The sequence below is a fragment of the Anoplophora glabripennis genome, unplaced genomic scaffold, assembly GCF_000390285.2.
Source record: "Anoplophora glabripennis isolate ALB-LARVAE unplaced genomic scaffold, Agla_2.0 scaffold74, whole genome shotgun sequence".
NCBI lineage: Eukaryota > Metazoa > Arthropoda > Insecta > Coleoptera > Cerambycidae > Anoplophora > Anoplophora glabripennis.
In genome coordinates this window covers 681,437-696,257 of record NW_019416212.1, presented here as the reverse complement: position 1 = coordinate 696,257, position 14,821 = coordinate 681,437, and the positions used below count along the sequence as shown (strand labels likewise).

The 14,821-nt window shown below is 31.7% G+C and overlaps 2 protein-coding genes across 3 annotated transcripts; both read right to left on the bottom strand.

Annotated features, from left to right (window-relative positions):
* Positions 1–1,474: 1,474 nt before the first annotated feature.
* On the bottom strand, positions 1,475–7,050 carry LOC108906114 (kelch domain-containing protein 3-like). 2 transcript variants are annotated; one of them, XM_018709279.2, is made up of 6 exons: positions 6,418–7,050; positions 5,150–5,436; positions 3,367–3,588; positions 3,117–3,312; positions 2,898–3,068; positions 1,475–1,987 (listed from the first exon to the last, which is right to left on the bottom strand). In XM_018709279.2, exons 1-6 carry the CDS (start codon positions 6,642–6,644, stop codon positions 1,918–1,920), a joined length of 1,173 nt encoding a protein of 390 aa, XP_018564795.1. In that variant the 5' UTR covers positions 6,645–7,050; the 3' UTR covers positions 1,475–1,917. The 2 variants fall into 2 exon arrangements, with proteins under 2 accessions (XP_018564795.1, XP_018564794.1); XM_018709278.2 differs by having other exon boundaries at positions 3,367–3,600; positions 6,418–7,045.
* Positions 7,051–10,391: 3,341 nt separating this feature from the next.
* Positions 10,392–13,265, bottom strand: LOC108906148 (equilibrative nucleoside transporter 1-like). Its single transcript, XM_018709340.1, has 8 exons — positions 12,931–13,265; positions 12,648–12,808; positions 12,377–12,471; positions 12,266–12,316; positions 11,590–12,036; positions 11,454–11,539; positions 11,203–11,399; positions 10,392–11,082 (listed from the first exon to the last, which is right to left on the bottom strand). Exons 1-8 carry the CDS (start codon positions 13,153–13,155, stop codon positions 10,971–10,973), a joined length of 1,374 nt encoding a protein of 457 aa, XP_018564856.1. The 5' UTR covers positions 13,156–13,265; the 3' UTR covers positions 10,392–10,970.
* Between the last annotated feature and the right edge of the window lie 1,556 nt (positions 13,266–14,821).

Below are 14,821 nucleotides of genomic sequence, written 5' to 3'. Positions count from 1 at the left end.
AAATTTCCCATTCAAGCCATAAAAATTTATTGCGCCATAAACGTTTTGAGACAGGCGTACGGAAAATCCTAACAGGCAGACAGGCAATCTATTGACTGGCTCTATCTACCTGTCTCCGTTTCGTTAAAAGTCATAATAGTCCAGTCGGCGGAGCCAAAAAACGAGCCGAAATGGCTGTTGCTTGATGTAAACCTGTTTTTTTTTAATCGAACCGGGAAAATGTGTACATTCGGAATATCGACCTGCGGAAAGCTGAAAACCATGGGAAGTTTGTTTAAATTAATGAAAAGTGCGAAATAATTCAAAAATGGCCCGTTTTTTCGGATATTATCGCTTATTATTCGTAAAGGAAGCCTCGGACGAAAAAAAGTAACTAAAGATTTTTTGTTCATTATTGAATGTTGTACAAGATAGGCATATTGGCGAACCAAAATTTTTAAAATTTGCATTGCAAAATAGCAATAAACTAATGAAAAATGTGGCACTTTTTCAGAGGAGCTTTACACTAATGAATCCTTCTACTTGCATTAATATCGACTAGCTGCCTGTTGTCGTTTGGAGAAATTGAAGATCTTTAAAAAATGTTGTGCTTTGGTGTGGCAATCGCCACATCGCCACCCCCTGGGTCCAGACCCGGGCCTGACGGTAGAACACTTTAGGAGCACTGGTAATTGAAAAGCAACCTTAGAGCATATACTACTGGAGGCAGCGTCTCAGTGGCCGAGAGTGTAACGGAGGTTTACAGAAACAGAGGTATAGGAGGGTATTTGCTATCTCTCTCTAGCAGCACGCGATTGCGTGTTCTATGCTTCAAAAAAGCAACTAACTATTAAAACAGGGCCAGGGTGGCCACAAAACCTATAATACAGTACTGGCCATAGCATTAGCCACTAGCCAGAGAGGCTAGTTCAGAATTTAGATATCCTAATTAAAAAATTATGCAGTAGATTGATTATAGATTATATTTGATCTCAATAAAAGTTAAAAATCCGAGTTAGCTATTAAACATGGAAAATGATTAGTAAATAGAAATAAAACAACATGTTAGATATAAACATCTCTATTTCTCTAAATACTTGGATTTTCGATCCTTACAGTTCATTTAATAAATATCACCATTTGAGGGCCTTGCTTCTACTTAATCAATCATTTTTAAACTAGCATCATTAATTAAACATAATCTCAAAAATATTTTAAGAGACCAATCAGTCTAGAGTTTCTTCTATGTTACTAGATTTATTTATTAACGACAACAAATGTTCAATAGATGTTTTTATAAGTTCTGTTGTAAAATAAAATTTGAACATTCTGTGACAGAATATTTTGAGGTTATGTTCAACAGAATTTATATATCAAATAGCATTCATTTGTTCCTTCTCAAAAGAAGAAAATAAAACATTATATCAGGTTTGTGGTAACTATATTATTACAATTAAAATGAACCCACAAACTAAATAGTAAATAATACATTTTATTAAATTTTACTGTTTATATTATAATTTACAGAAAAATAAAATAGTAAATTTGGTATTAAAATTGAATAAATCTTTTTCTATGTGGACATATAACGTGAGTTGACAAAAACAAAAAAAAAAGAAAAATAAATTGCGAACTTCAAAATACTGGATCGATAATCATACCCACTCTTGCCAATCTGAATGTAGACACGTTACAACATTGACGACAACTTAAGTTACTGCATTCAACGCAACTGTAGAAAAATAAAATTGTCTTTTCGAAAAAATAAATGAATATATACACGTATATATCGAAATAAAAAAGTTTTGGGGTAGGTACGTCCAGACCTATAATTTTATCACAAAGGAAACTTAATAAAGTTATCATTTTGTAGATCTAAATGTACCCGAGATATTTACAAGAAACTTAATGAGAAAATTTGGATATACATATCAATATTTAACCTGCTGAATTGTTTGGCCTGTTAATCGTTATTTTATTCGGTGTGAACATATTCATTATATCCAATCTGAAAGAGAAAATTATTGTTTTAGTATAGGATGTACAAATGTGGACAAAAATAAGGTTACCGATTCATTCAATAGAGTTTAAAGGCAAAATTAATAAAACTCTTGAGAAGTTTAGGTCAAAAACTTCTTATTGTCTATAACTGCACATAGTGGGAATATATCGACACTTTTGGAAGGTTCTTTGTATGTCCTAAAGTGAAAGAGTAGGGAAAAAAAATGAACGAAAACTATGTTTCAATGTTTTGATTTGTTTAAAAGGTCTTTTTGGTTATTGGCTGTTTTCTATGACATCGAATAACTTTTTCCAAAAATTTTTATCAAGAGGTTTTTTAAGAGGGAAATACAAAGTTTTCCAAATTTTCGAAACTGGTCCACCCTGTACAAATATATTAATCAACATTAGGTTTATCAATTACCAAACAAATTTTTTACAGAACCCCTATATACTTTATGGTTTTCCAAATTTGAGTAACAATTTTTTCAAATGATATATTGTGTATACATTTATGTAAAAAAATAAAATGATTTATTTTTTTGTAATTCAACCAAAAAAATTTTTTGTGTGCATTATTTGATACGACACTACAGAATTTTAAAAAAGTGGGCTGTAATAATTAAAAAACTGAAATTATAAACAAAATTGATGTACACCACTAAATTATACTTAAAAAAAACTAACGACTAAAAATGAAGACAAACTTTGTATTTCTTAAATGAACATTCAATTTCTAAAAAAATCTAATTAGGGACATTTGAACTACTTTTTATTTATCTTCTCAGGAAATATGAGAAGTCCCCCCGAAGTATCAAAATTGGCCCACTCTGTATAAATGTACGACATACAATTTTTCAATTAAACCTGACGCAATAGTTAAATATGAAAAATAACATTTTTAAACGACTACTTACTTTACATTGGTCGGTAACACAGACTCGTCCAATTTATATTGCCTGACCGCTATGATGCACAGTGTCTTCAGAGTGGGTTGGAAGTCCAGGACGTACATGTCGCTGTGATCCATCAGTATGTCGTCCATTTCCTCGCCATGATTGCTGCCCACCTTCGATTGTTGCTGAGGGCTGTCGGGAACAATTAGAAATGTTCGAAGAAACGACAAAGATACTGACCTTGTGCCCCCAAAGAGAAATATCCTATCGCCAACAGGAATACAAGCTTGCCGCCTCCTCTCACTGGGCCCCTTGCCCCTGCAATTCAGTCTCTTCCACGCGTTAGTATCCGGATTAAACTCGTACATGTCGTTATAGTGCTGGTCCTTCACGGAATTGTAACCGCCGAATATATACATCTTATCATTGTATACAACTGAAAAGAAAAGTTAAAATACCGGCACTATTTCAATGTTTCTATCATGCTCACAAGCTGAGTGACTTCTGCGCCCCACCGGTATGTCTCCAGTGACCATGCAGGCATGCCACGTGAAAGTCTTGAAGTCCAAGTACCAGAGCTGGTTCGAGTAGGTCTCTTGAGCTCCCGTCAAAGTATAATGGTTAGGGAATATCGTACCACGACCCCCGAATAGGTACATTCGGTCTTTTATGCAAACCGTAGTGTGGAAGTCCCGCAGAGACGGTTCCATGCCTGAAACCAAAACTGTCAGACAGTTATGACGGTTGTTCGAGGGATTTTTTGGTCAGTCGACATGTTTTCACTAAGAAATTTTAGTCCAAATTCTTTTCTTTAAAATAACTTAAATATTAAAATTGGCCATTAAATTAAAACATACTAGATTTCTTGACCAATTAATTGATGTTAGGAAAGCTACGATTTATGTATTGAACATGTTTTATTCAATTATTGACCAAATGAATTGATCAAGTTATATGTAATAAATAAATTGAATTTCAATTTATTGGTTTCAATATATTAGTATAAAATCTGATAAAATAACACTAGGTATAATTTATTAACAATTTTGGTGATTTTTAGTACTTCCAATACTTATTCCGACAGTTGCATTCTACAGTTTTGCCACATTTTTTAAAAATATTTAAAAAAGTATTAGACACACAGGTCTGTTTTGCAATTATATTAATCTAGCACAAATTGTATGTATATTTTTTTATGGTTTGCTATTATGATTCTAAATGTCGGTAATCTTAAATGCAACCAATTTCTTAAAACAGTTCCACAAAATAGTAAATATAAAATGGGTTTCTCTCACAGAATATATAAATCTCTCTCTCTATATAAAAAAATATTTTTTCATATTTCCACTAAATTTTCAAACAATTTTATTCAGTTCAATGGTATATTTCTTAAAACTCTACAAATGTTCTCCATAACATAAGCTGAAAATAAATTAGATGTATATGTTTTTAATTCGAAAATACGTGTTACACGTTGTCCTTGCCAACTACAAACAAATCATTGGTTCCTTTGTTTTGTGTTTTAATGTTACAATTAAAAGCAATACACATTAATCTGAATACTTTTCTTACCTCTCACTGAAGCTGGGCAACTTTCCAAAACTCTCTGCATAGTATTACAAAACTATTACGTCAATTTCAAATGTAAAATAGGAGGTTCTAAAGATGACAATTTAATGAATATTCCGAAAATAAATTTTGGCCCGTTAAGTTTTCAGTTATAGTTATATCAAAAACATCGTTTTATTGAATAAAAAGTATTTTTACTATTCATATTGTAAACTCGCCATGTTTATTTTATCAGAAATTTATTTTGAAGGATTTCAGTATTTCCCTAATTTTTAAAAGTAGGTAATCTGTTTATTTATATTAATATGTATTAATAATGACTACCTTAGTCAAAAGGTTTACTGCTTGTTTAAATAAAATCTGCTATGAGTTTTTTAAATATTATCTCTAATTTTGTTTCTATGCACTTGTCTTTCAAATAAAATGTCTTATTTTGACTCCAACTGCGTTAATTCTATGTAGAAAGAATATTGACATATAAGTATTATATGACAATTATTTAACTAACAAGTTTAAGCTTATTTTGGTATAAAATAAACACTCTAAGCCATAAATTACTTAGATAATTTTGAATTTATCTACAATATAAGTAATTAACATTATTTCTCTGTTTAATAGTTATTTATTACAAAAAAAAACATGAGATATAGTATTTGAATATATCTATCACCGCCTACAATCTATTCTTATACAATATCACTCACCTGAAGTATGTACTATCGACCAGGTCATTTTGTCGAGATTAAGACAGTAGACGGACCTAGCGAAAGCATCAGATTCTTCTTCGTATCCTCCAAATATAAACATACAGTTTTTCCACATGCATGCCGTATGACCATCTCTAGCTAGAGGTATATTTCCTGTAGTCTTGGGTGCTGTCCAGCAATGCCAGACTGTATCGAAGCAGAAAAGTGTCGAACATGTCGCTCTGTCGTTTCTTCCACCCCATATGTATATTTTGTCGCCATGTACCACTGCCGTGTGTCCATATCTTGAAGAATCATTCAATATTTGAACAGGTACATTTATTTTAAATAATAGGAAAACACTACTCATTCTCAACTTTAGTCAATGTTTTGTTAAAAATAATGATATGTAGTTATTTAAATTTTTAATAATTGAACATTATACCTACCTACAGTTATTCGTCAATTTGAGCAAGGACAAGAACAATTAATATTTATATCCCAAATAACAGAATACAATATGGGCTACAGTTATATCTTAAAAACAACTGTTAGTTTACATATCAAAATTGCCAGTCATTAGGGTACTTTAAATGTATTTAAAATTTCACAGGGATAATAATAATGAAATTACTATTTCATGTCGTTCAAGTATTAAAAATCTTGAATGCAGATAATAAAGTTGATATTGCTAATGGAGCATATTTTTTAATACCTAACACATGCAATCGTATATTAAGGCATTTTTTACAAAAAATATTAGGTACCTATTATGGACTAGGTATTATTACTCAGGTGAAAATGTATTCTTAATAATAACATACCTACAGTGGTTGTTTTACAATCTTATTGCAAGTATAAACTTGTATAGGTGTATTTTCATAGCATTTGTAAATTTCTCTAAAGTTGTGTTGTTTTATGCATCACGATAGGTGATATTAAATTAACTGATAAATTTATGAACATTATAAAACAGTAAACAAAAATGCTAGTAAAAACATTGTAAATATTCTGATTGAAAAAATTATTCCTAGGTGATATGAAGATTGTTATGTAAACAAGATTATTAGCATACCTACCTACTTAGTTGTTTTTCAGTAGATATTTACAGGAAAAGTATAAAAACCCTATGTAACAATTTCAAAATAAACCAAACTGCAAATATAAGGCGATAAGTACCTATATACTTATTGCAAAACAACAGAATGAATATAATTTTTAAAGGAATTATAAGTAAATGATTATAAATAAACTGAATCACAGATTAACTACTATCAAATACAAACCTTTTAAAGGGTAGTATATCATCGTTTTCAAAATAGGGCAAATCACTGACAGGATGTTTGGTCCACCTAAAAGTGGTAGTGTTCAGCACATGAACGTCCATAGACGCATATTCCCTCGAATTCTCTCCTGTACAGTAGCCCCCAAATGAGTATATTTTGTGTCCTACACTAACAGCTGCATGGTTCACCCTTTTGGGTCCACCTTCCAAATTGGATATCCACCTCATATTTGACTCAAGTCCACACAACAACACAACAAACACTCTAACTGTAATTGTAAATAAAATAGTTTCAAATCTGTTTCAAAGAACTTGAACTTAACATTTAGGTTATAAATATTCACTACACTTTGTATGTTAATGGTCAGTAGCACAGTACAATTTATTTTTGATCACTAGAGCTTTTCTATATCTTCTCTATTGGTAATTTCCAGTGGCCCAATACCTACTAATTACAGGAAAATTTCTGGCGAGGCATACGCTTTCCCCATTTTCATTTTCAACTCCTTCGAATCACAATACGACCTTGACTGAAACGCCTACGTCCGACACCACAAATATATATAAAAAAGATCTGACACCACGCAGATTAATGGTTGCCAACCACTGGCGGTCCCAGAAAACATATGGTGGACCCAGTATTTGTAAACTCTACATCACAAAACTACCAAAATTTTGTTGATTTGAAAGTTGCGTGACAGTACGCCCATGTCTGCACGCGCCAATTTTAAATAACTGCCAATTCGGGAAGGCCGAGGAGGCCATGAGATCCACACTTTTTTTGAGACAGTGCTAGCTATCGCTTAGTGTGCAAAGACCTTTGCCATTATTGCAGGAGCCACTTTATTTCTAACCATACTAGGTACTTATTATTGACTATATAATTGCTCTTAATTGATAATACACACGTGTTCAGTTTAGACAGACTGTTTATAAATTTGTTGTATAAATTTAACTTTTCTGTAGTCCCTATCTTTATCATAAAATTCAATATCTAGTATATACTACAGGTGACCCAATATTTCGTATACACGGAGCTATATACCTAGTATATCATTGAAATAAAAATAGTATGATTTAACTTAACTATATATTTCTTTTTGAAAAAAAATAAGATAATATACTTAAATTCAATTCAGGGACCGATAAATCATTAAAAAATAAGACGATTTCTTTTTCTATAGATCATGAACCGTCTTTTGATATGCTGAGCGTTAAATACGATTTTTGTATCAATTTTTTTAAACCTTTTCAAAAATTATTGTAATAATTTGAAATTTGGTAAGTACAGGCGATTTTCGAGGCGTAATCATCATTATTAATTTTTAACCAACTGCTATAGAGATCACACGTGCTACAACGTTATTTTGAGGTACAGTTTCTTGTTATATGTGTTGCTTATAATAATTACCTATGTTATTCTTTTTAGTAAGGTTTTACATAAAAAATAAGTACCTATTCTAAACCTCACCGTTTTTGATAAAAAAAGCGCAGTCGACTTCCAAAGTCAGCCTTCTATTAAATAATAATATACGGAGTGACCGAAAATGGGCGTACTGTAATAAAGGTGAAATGAATGAAAATAAACCAATTTAGATCAATTTACCTTTTAGTACAAAACTTGTTTCTTTAAATAGTAACAACTTTTTAAGAAAGAAAAATTTCCCTAACCCTACGCGGTCATATATCTGTTTTGTGGGTATGACTTTTTCATCTTCAATTCATAGTTTTAATATAAAGGCTTTTTTCAAGCTTTCGCCAAATTAATAATTTTACTAGGCATAATATTTTATTAGGTCAACAATGTCATGAATTTAAGAATCTCTTTTTGGTCATCTCTTTTTGCAAATCTGATTTAAAATTGTCGTCTATTCTTTGAAAACTAAAACGAAATAGTGCTTTATAAGTTTAATATAATAACTGTCTTATTTTGACACCAAGAATTTGTAGTTATTTCATGTACCTACCCTGACCTGAACATTAGAACACTCTGTATATGGCGAGTCCTAAATTGAGTAATAACATTTTTAACAGCGTGTAAAACTACTCAAACCAAAAATGTTTTTCAAATACTATTGTTTAAATAACTCCAGAAGAAGATAATTGCAGCCTTTCATAATTATAAAAAAAATTCAAGCCGGGCCTTACAAAGAACAAGCAAGTCCATCGCCCGCCTATTCAAAACAAGCAGTACCTACATAAACATCTATTATCGGTTTTTTATTAATGTTTATATTTTCTTATCTTATTGTATGTTCGTGTCAGTCCTATCGTGAATTTTGACCGTGATTTTTGCTTTAATAATTTCTCTCATAAGTGACTACGTCATTTATGCAATAGTGGAATTAGTTGACATGGTGTTAATTTACATATTTAGTCTTAGTGTCGTCAGAGCGCCAATGCTGAATTCCAGTTATAAGGGTACCACCGTTTTCCCTTACCGTTTCACCCCTCAAGAGGATCATTTGTTCGGGTTGCGAGACATATCTTTGGTGATTTGTGGGAACATTATGGAGAGCATGTAGGAAGACCTTAAGTACCAGAAAACGTGCAACGGGAGGAAATAAATTTTACATTTTGTTGAGGAAGACCCAACAAGTAGGTACCTACTCGTCGAATTGAGCCAAAAAATAATTTGGACAACATTGCGGGGAAATTAGTTGTACCATTGTATAAGTAAATATTTACTTATACAATGGTTGTACCCATTTCATATGCAATAAATTCAAGCCTTTCAGCCACTAGACCACCCCACAGAGTTCGGCTTTGCGAGTATAGCTCTTGCAGTACCTAACCAGAAACGATTTGGTCATGGATGATTGGATGAGTCTACATTTACCCCAATTAAATTAATTAAAAATTTCTGCAATATTAATGTTTGGTCAGTTGATAATCGCTATGTTTATGGGCAAACGGATTTTCAAGATAGATTTTCTGTAAATGTGTGTCTACAGTACTCTTGGGTTTTTTATCTTGTCAGATCGTTTAACGGGTGAAAGCTATCTGCAATATTTGCAATATCATCTTCTGGGTTGTTAGATGTGCTTCTGGACATCATGGAGAACATGTGGTTGGCTGTTACAAAGCGGGACGCCCGCCAGTCCGTTTCAGGTGTGAGCTTTAAATTCAAGGCAGAACAGGAATTTAATATGGTAAGTTTTTTATTTTTAACGCCCTTAGATCTGAAAAACTACGCTTGTATCATGTATCAATAGCATTGGATATACAGTAGGAGAATGATGTCCGTCTCGACATTGCCCATAATTTTAGGGGTATAGTTAGGCCGTCCGTCAGAGGGCAGCGCAGTGCAGTCGACGCCCGCCGTTAGATTAGATCTAGACAGTACATCTTAAAAAGAAGCAATCAATATAATAATAAAGGTTGTAAATGTAGTAAATAATAATGAGAAATGCGTAATTTATCAGATCTAATGGTGTCGATCGCAATGCTCCCTAGATCCTGACGGCCTACAAACACAAACGTCAAAATTTGTGAGAAAGTATCAGCATCAGCCTGGATGCATGCGTGATCAGTGGTCACAGATTCATTGCAACCACGTGATCATCAACATCCAATCCGTTTTGACCTTGATGGAGTGTCAAGGCACTCAAATTTGATTTGATTTTTTTAAGGCTCAGGCGAGGTCAAAAAATACGGGCGTCATATTTTTTAATCAACATTTTCGGATGCAGTGAAAAGGTTGTAAAATACTAAATTACTTAACAAAATAAGTTTTTATTATCTCATTCTTTGAACTTTTTTTAAATTTTTAAGTCGGAAAACTATTTTTTCCATAACTATACGAGCAACTGTATTAAAAATTCTATACATTTTTTACCTACCTGAAAAGCGGTGATTGTCTTTTACTAATCAGTTTGATAATGGGGTGGAAAATATGAAAATCCACTTTACAAAATAAAATATATTTAATTTGTAAAATAAATACATTTAACAATAAAATGAAGTATACAATTAATATATCACAATTATTTGGGTACTAGTTTTCCTATAAAACAAAGAGAAAACTATACCTTATACAAAGATTTATCTTTTTTTGCTTAAAAAACAAATAAAAAAATATACACATAACATATATGAGCACCTTAATAAATTGGAATGATATACAATAAATTATATGGGGTTTTTAAAGAAAGTTTTTGTTTAGATTTTGTAATTGATCACTGAACACACCATATATAATCCCTGGGAACTAATAAAGAAACATAAAACATACATAAAAAATGTATTTTCGAAATTTGAGATCTTATTTAATGCAATCATAATTAACAAGCATATTTTTTTTATTTTAGTCAAGAAATAAAGACTTGTGTGCCAATCTACCACTAAACATTTACTGTTGTGAAATATGGATATCACTTAAACTACAAAAACGTGATTCTACTGGATGTAAATAAAATAGGACCCGAATTGCATTATAAAAAAAATGTCAAATATATAAAACAAAGTTTGAATATTAAGTATAATTTTTTAAAATCATCAAAAAAATAAGTACCGATTATTGAAATAATGCAGTTCTCATGGTTAAATTAAAAATTACAACAACCTAACCATAAATAAACTAACGGCAGATCCTAAAGCTAAGCCTATACCCATGAAAATAGTCATGATGGACGAGGCTATTTCTTTCTCGTGGTGATCTACTATCCTAAAAAGAAAAGTTATGATTTTAAAAACATTAAAGAGGACTAGGAATAAATTTTTAATCGGGAACTGAATGTTGCCACCAAGAACAAAATAAAAAAACTGAAATCCAACAATTACTTACTTAGGAACATAAATTGCTACAATATTGGCTAAATATCCATTGCTCAGGGCACACATGAACAAGATTAGGATGTACTGGTAATCCTTGTCAAAAACCACACCCCAGTAGTGTCTAGGCTGTGCGTTGCACAACATCAGGAGCGGGATGAAAATGAACCTCGCTATGCTCAGTATCATAAGTATGCTGATATTTTTCGGCTACAAAAACAATCGTTAGAGGAAATTAGTAATCAAATCATGTTTTAACTTTACTTTAAGTATTCTGCCAGCCAACAGTCGTCCTAGGTAGTCCCCAACGCTGAACAAAAGATAAGCGATTGTCGGAACAAAATATACATCTAAAAATTAAGTAAAGAAGTTATCTGCAATTTATTAAATAACATCTTACCGTTCCACTTATTGCCATGCCCTTTCCCTTCCGATTCGATCAGAACCGTCACTCCTGGATAAACCGACAATGTAAAAGTAAACGTGAGAAACACGGACAGACCGTGACACCACATTTTCTTCAAAATGACCTTGTAACATATCTCGAAGTGCACGTGTTCCCCTTGAAAATTGTTAATTTCCGGGTGATGTGAAATGTGGTATTTGAAGAACACCGTATTCTCCAACACAACGTAGCAAATTATTGCTATCACTATTGTAACATTTCCTATGATGAAATACACTAGGGCAGTGTGCGTTGACGATGCTCCAATCGCTAGGGCAGCGATTTCAGCGAGGGCGGCGAATATGCCACCTAGTGCCTGCCCACCTATAACGGCAGTGATGTAGAATGGAGAGAATTTTCCCACGACTCCGAAGACGCTTCCTCCAAATATCGCACTGCAAACTGCAAAAGTAGGCATGGATAAAAACAACTGACTAACAGTTTGTCATGGCCTATTTCATGAAGATTTAATATGAACAGTTTTAAGAGAAAACTAGTGTTATTATGAGAAATTGAAAGATTATTTATAAAATATATTGATGTAAAACACTTTTATGTTAGTTTATGAAATTGTAGAAAATTTCTTTTACTTACATGACTTTAAGGGATGAAATTAAATAAGAGATCTTACCATTAAGCAGCACAATAGTAGTTAAAGTCAATCCGAAAAATAACTGTTGACCTAAAAATTGTTTAAAACATATTTGTAACATGCTTTCGTCTTCACCTTAAACTTACTTACAGTTATCTGTATTAATATTTACAAAAGCCAGTGTGAACAACATTAGCAATAACATGAAAAATAATGATCCCATAACCCGTTTATTTAGTGAGATCCTAAAACAATAAAAATGTTTTTAAAGGGACTATTGACCGATAAACTATAAAATTAAATAAATGAATTTTTTCAATTCAATGATTACAATGGGTAAGTGCTGTTTAATGACTATATTATTAAACAATTATTATTATCTATATACAAATCAAATAATTTTGTATATCTTATATCTTACCTATGACTTATAGCCGTGTTCAGTACTAAAAAAATTAAATTTGGAAATGATGACGCTACACTCAGGTACGAAGTAAATTCAGCTTGTAGTGGTGTTCTTTTCATTGAGGCATTTACTACCGAACTATTTATACTTGTGTTTCGAAATTTATACATCCAGTACTATAAAATTAAAAAAAATTAATGAATTAAGTTATTCTATTTTGTTAATATTTCTGAAATGAGCAATCTACAGAAAAATGTTCAAAAAATCAAGAACAAAAGTTTCTTCAGTGAACACTTACATCATCAGCTGTTACATAAAAATTCCAGGGTAGCAAAGTAACAATGCCTAATAAGTAAAATATCAAATACGACATGTAGTATTTATCTTTAGGTTCCGAGGCTTTAAACAGTGGCTTGTCGTCCCTAACTGCAACTTCCGGATTGATTTGCCTTTCATCTTCATTTTCTGAATCGTATTCATCTAGCAATGGGGTGGTATTCACAGAATATGCCATCTTTACCATTTTCTAAATCTTTTTTAATAATACAGTCACTGCATTATGATTTAAATGAATTTATTTCAATAGCAGCTGATAAATTATAATAAACTGATCAACATATTGAACAATAGTAAGGGAAGAGACAGATTAAATGACATGACAGATGGCCATGGGAATTTTTCATTTGTTTTCCAAGGTTAGTAAACGATAAGGTTTTCTATTCCCTTACAAATTGCCAATTATTAAATTTCAACAAGGTTATAACTAGTTTCCTGGTTGCGGTACTTTTAAAAATATATTTTATATCCCGAACTCATTAAAAACAAGCCGTTATCATCAAGTTAGACAATATAAAAATTTTAATTATTTACATATCCAGCTGTCTATAAATAATGTTAATTTAGGTAACTTATTTTTTACGTAACAATTTATTATTAGTAGTTTTCAAAGAATCTGGTAGTAGTCTGAAGAAATTTGAAAATGTACATAGGCTGTAAGCACTAATTGTAAAATTAAAAAGTAATCTAAAAATAGATTTGCGATGAGTTAACTTTCATGTTGTATACCTTGTTCTGGATCTAATGACGTTATGTCAAGCTGACGTCAGAGAGGTCACATAGCGCCAAATTTTAAATTGCTGTAAATGTAGTTGACAAACTATCAAATACACATATTGCACATATTATATGATTCATATTCATACAAAGAGCAAAGAGCAGAGGTTACCTAAATAAAATATTTTAGCTGGGATTAATTTATATCGGTTCGGTAGATTTCCTCTTCTTCAAACTTCAGTTAAAAACACACTTTAGAAATTCCTTAGAAAAAATTCTCATAATTTGGAAATACCCAAAAAGTAAATAAAAACTCAAAAATACATACTTAGACCCGCTGAAAATGTTGATTTTTCTGAAGTGACAGGGATTTTCTGGGAGTGTTGCCATCTAGTATTTTCATTCATAAGTTTGACTGGTTGCCTATATATCATTAAATATGAAAAGATAATATCCCTGATAATAATTTAAGGTTTTCATGTTTCTTTTACTTTAAATATTGAAATACGTACGAAACTTATTTAACTCATCATCATTTATATTGTTGTATTATACAGTCACCGTTAATTTTATAATGAGCTGATATTTATGAAATTATAAACAATAAGTGGTTTGCGAACTAAATACCATATATTTTTACTTAATTTATACAATAACAAGTAGTTAATAACATGATAACGTTATATATTTCTTTTGCATATATTTTATACAGGCAACTGTAGTGTGATTACTAGATATCTAGATATTCATACCACGAACGAAGACAACATCTTTTCACACATCTTCGGATTTGAAATTTAGGAATCAGGCGTGCCACCATATGTATACCGGGTAGGAAAGTACCGATGGTCTATCTGAAGTTTCGTAAGAGCGACAAAGTAAGCCATAGAAATCCATGTGATAGACAAGGATGGGTAAAGTGAAGGCGTCTAATAGTCACCTCCCAATTCGCCCTTCCACAAATAAGAAGTGGATCTTATTTGTGGAAGGGCGAAACGCAACGCTAAATTAGAGCAACTTCCTTTAATTTTTTCCACTGAAAGATCACGGAGAACATGTAAACATCAGAAAATGTACGTTTCCTGTTTTGTCTAGCAAATTTGTAAAGATACGCAATAATTGTGATTAATGCACGT